The 4,176-nt window shown below is 37.8% G+C and overlaps 1 protein-coding gene across 1 annotated transcript in view; it reads right to left on the reverse strand.

Moving 5' to 3' along the window:
• The window catches only part of atrnl1a (attractin-like 1a), a gene marked incomplete in the record, with an annotated part of 314,489 nt that extends 311,856 nt beyond the window's left edge, over positions 1-2,633 (reverse strand). Inside the window, 1 exon segment of the mRNA XM_024297455.2 lies at positions 1,545-2,633. Within this exon segment, the coding sequence (XP_024153223.1) occupies positions 1,545-1,771 (227 nt within the window).
• Between the last annotated feature and the right edge of the window lie 1,543 nt (positions 2,634-4,176).

The raw sequence follows: 4,176 nt of genomic DNA on the forward strand, positions 1-4,176 counted from the left end.
CATTAATATTGTGATGTTTATTCAGTGGTAAAATGAGAAAAAGAATGATGCAGCACCAAAGTCAGAATGACAAAAATGTCACGTTTTATTTGGCTTTCTTGTATCTTTAGTTTAAATAAATCTGCTCCAGCAGGAGGATCTCTTTGACACAGAGTGTATTTTATTTTGAAAGGAACATATATGTGCGGCTGTCAAAATTAAAATTGATCAAAACTGTTATAAAAAAGTGTACTTTTTCAAAATAATTTAAAAAAGTGCATTTTATGTTGACAGCAGCACGTGCAATTTTCCTTCAAAATGAAATCCACCCTGTGTCAAAAGGGCGTATCTTGACGCAGGTTGTATTTTATTTTGAAAGGAATGTATATGTGCCGTTACCAAAATTTGAATGAATTAAAATATAAATAGAGAAAGAAAATTGTTCTAAATCAAAAATGCTTAATTTATTTTAACAGCAGCACATGCAAGATCTTTTCAAAATAAAAACCATGTATCAAAAGACTGTATTTTATTTTGAAAGGAACTCATATTTGTTGCTATCAAAATTAAAATAAATAAATGTATTATATAAAAAAATCTATTAATTCAGATTAGTGAATTTTATTTTGACCACAAAATATACAAGCTTCTTTCAAAATAAAGCGTGTATTTTATTTTGACAGGAATTTACTGTATATGTGAAGTTAAAAAAAATAATAATAATAAAAAATTGATAAAAAGACAATCATACTAAGTCAATAATTGTAAATGTTTAGTTTATTTTTAGAAATAAAAAGCTGAATAGTCACGAAAACATAAATAAAATGTTTTTTTTCTAAATAGTGACTTTGTTGTTGTTGTTGTTGTTGTTGTTGTTGTTGTTGTTGTGTTTTAGTAAGAAACTGGACTAAATGGCTCTTTAAGCATTAAAGGTTGCAGACCTCTAAGTTAAATCGTTGCAAATTGTTGCATCATTTTTGTTGAATCGTGACATAAAAACTGATCATTTTATGCTCCAGTCTTTTAATCAGAAGATTGAGCTAAAAAAAATGAAGAAATAAGAAGTTTTAAGATTAATAATGTTTAATAAAGTTTTAAACTCAGATATTTAGGTTATACAGAAAAGCTGTTTAACCCCGAATGATTCAATGATGGAAATATCTCCTTTTTGTTCTGTCCAGGCCGCGTCCAGCTGTGGATGTGGGGTCTGAACGTCCTGCTTTATCAGAAGTGTAAAGTGAGCTGCAGATGGATGCAGAAAATGATGGGAGGGAGAGGTCAAAAGGTCAATCTTTCTTCACTAAAATGTACTAAATTCCCCCCAAAAAACACATTTTTGGGTTGATTTAAACCCAACTCTGAGGTTAAAAAATAACTGTTACCTTGATTATTTTTACTCAGGAAAAATGTGTTCCAAAAAGTAACCCAAAAATATATCCCAACCTTAAATTCTGTGATAAGACTGGCTGGGTTCACTTCATGGACCTCCAGAAGTGCTAAGTGTTCGAGCGGATTTTAGGAATCCACATTCCGTGGAAACCCAGACGCACGTGTGAGAAACTTACTTGAATCTTCCCTGGCAGTGCTGGCACTGATCCCCGTCCCAGCCGTGGTCACACACGCACGTCCCGTTCACGCACTTCCCAGAAAAGCAGCTTTTGTCGCACTGTTTGTGCGCCGCTGACGCGTCTGCGCGCAGCACCAGGTGGAGAAAGATCAGCGCTCCCAGGAAGCTCTTCCTCACATCCAGGTAGATCCAGGTGCGCGCGCGCCGCCTGCTCGCTTCATTCATGGTTTTATTTTAAATTCCAGCTGTGAGGAGGACTCTTCAGGCTGTGAGCCGACCAGCTGTCACAGGAGACCCGGTTACCTGTGACAGCGCCGGTGGGGAAGGCGGTGGTTACGCGCTGTCAGAGCATGCCAAGCGGCCAGCCGGGACCGCGGAGATCAAACTTTAATGACCAGAACAGAAGCGCATTTTCAAAACAACAAAAAAATAAATAAAAAGCTCCTCCAAGGCGCGCGGAAGCGGCGCGTCCCCGCAACTCCACCGGATAACTTCCACTGTGATAAAGGAGGACAGAACCGCGCTTTCGTGACCGGATGATGCTCCCTGCGCGTTAAAAGGCTGTAATCCCGCAGATCCGAGTGAAAGCTCGCGGCTCACGGAGCAGCGCCGCCCCCCCTCCCCCGCTGGATGCGCTCCCAGACAAAGACGCGCGCCCTGGCCGCTCCGGCTCCGCCGTCCGAGGATGCGACATCCAGCCCGCACGCACGCTCCTCTCTCTGCCTCTGATGCACAGCTGCTTCCTGACGGGGAAAGTCCTGCACAAAGCCACGAGCACGAGCGGCGCGGGCACGAGATTAAAGGGGCGGTTCACATGAACATCAGACAAAGCCTGTGGCTTCATTCGACTGGAGCTTTTAGGAAAGAGAACAAACGGACTCGAATCAATTAGACAATTATATTTATTATACTTTAAGGTATTTTAGGAGAAAGTAGCTGAATGAAACCAAGCATTTTTTTACTCAAAATGCTAATAATTATTTTTTTTCCCCTCAAGTTTAATCATGAAAAATATAAAAATTCTCCACGCATTTATTCATACTAAGTTCTCCAACCTCACCTGAGTGTTTCCGGTTCAAATCCTCCCAACAAAAACCTGCTGGTGACCATCAGCTGTGCTGCAACAGGTTCACAGAGGGAGAAAAGGGGAAGAATTTTGGCTCAAACACATTTTCCTTTTGTTCAAAGGGTTGAAAGGTCAGATTTTATCTGACAACAATAAAATAGGCTCAGTGATGACAGATCGGAATATTCTGCTGAGAAAGTACTTAAAAAGGCATTTATTCATTCCCAACTCAAGGATGGATAATCAATTAATCATGATTAATACAAACGCGTTAACATTGAAAAGCCGCATATAAAATGTATCTAATGAAACATTGCAAATAATCGTGATTGATAACAATCCAAAAGTGTGATTACTCTGATTATTTTATACCATGAAAATTCTTAAATCTTAACACTTCACATAGAAATAAAAAATATAATTTGGTTACATTTTAGATGAGGTGCTGCAAAACACTCAATATAATGTTGACAAAGAGAGTTATTATGTTTGTTAAGCGAGTGAGCAGTTTATTATTATTTAATTTTTAAACAATTATCTGACTTCAGATGCTAATAAATATTGCTAAATAATCCTTATTATGCTAATAATTGTCTTACTAACTCTCTATAAACACATTCATAATGCTTGCTAATGAGTCGATAAAGTTTATTAAGGAATCTTATTATAAAGTGTTCCTTATAATTTTAACACAAAAGCAAAATCAGAAACATACTAGAGGATATAATAGATGGTTAGTTTAAACTGAGTTTAAATGTGAATATTTTCGAGGATATTTTATTCAAATTAATTTCACATATATTCATATTTTTACAGAAACTAAAGGAATTATCAGAAATAATCAACCAAAAAGTGACTTTAGAGGAAACATTTCTCCAGAAGCATCTTAAGTATCAAGTTTGACTCTTTTTCCTCCAACAATTCAACTATAACTCAGAGATTTTTGTCGGATGTGCAGAGAAACCTGGATGTTGATGACGCAGAGCTGGAAGGAGATGTTTACATTTTAGTCACAACATTGTGTAGTGAGAGTGACAGTGCAGGTCAATCCTCTCAAAAGCAGACGTTGCTGTGGAAATGTGCTCGGCTTATCACCTGATCCACAGCAAGGTCACATTCAGGAAGCTGCTGTTATTATTCTGAATATTCTAGTGAGTAAACTCCGCATTCACAATGACAACAAGCCCTAGAAGAGATGCTTCAGTCTTTAGTTTTGAAACCAAGGTTTATGGTTGCACTTAAAAAACACCAAAAAAGCCTGTACCCAAAAAATAAGAGTCTTTAAGAACAGCTAAGATGCTGCAGGACCCTCAAGCTCCCAGACCTCTGGTAGAGGACCAGAACTAAGAGGAGAAACCACCGCGGAGGGGGAGAGGTGCGTTTTTATTTTTAGTTAATATTTTTTTATATTTTAAATATACATAGATATGTATCTCTCTCTATTTATCTTATATATATATATATATATATTGGTTATTCACATGTTTAAATTGCTTTTGCTTTCACACACCCCTCTGCATTTTCCCGGACTTGGGACCGGCACAGGAGGACACTGGAATGCGCC

The sequence above is a fragment of the Oryzias melastigma genome, linkage group LG15, assembly GCF_002922805.2.
Source record: "Oryzias melastigma strain HK-1 linkage group LG15, ASM292280v2, whole genome shotgun sequence".
Classification (NCBI taxonomy): Eukaryota; Metazoa; Chordata; class Actinopteri; order Beloniformes; family Adrianichthyidae; genus Oryzias; species Oryzias melastigma.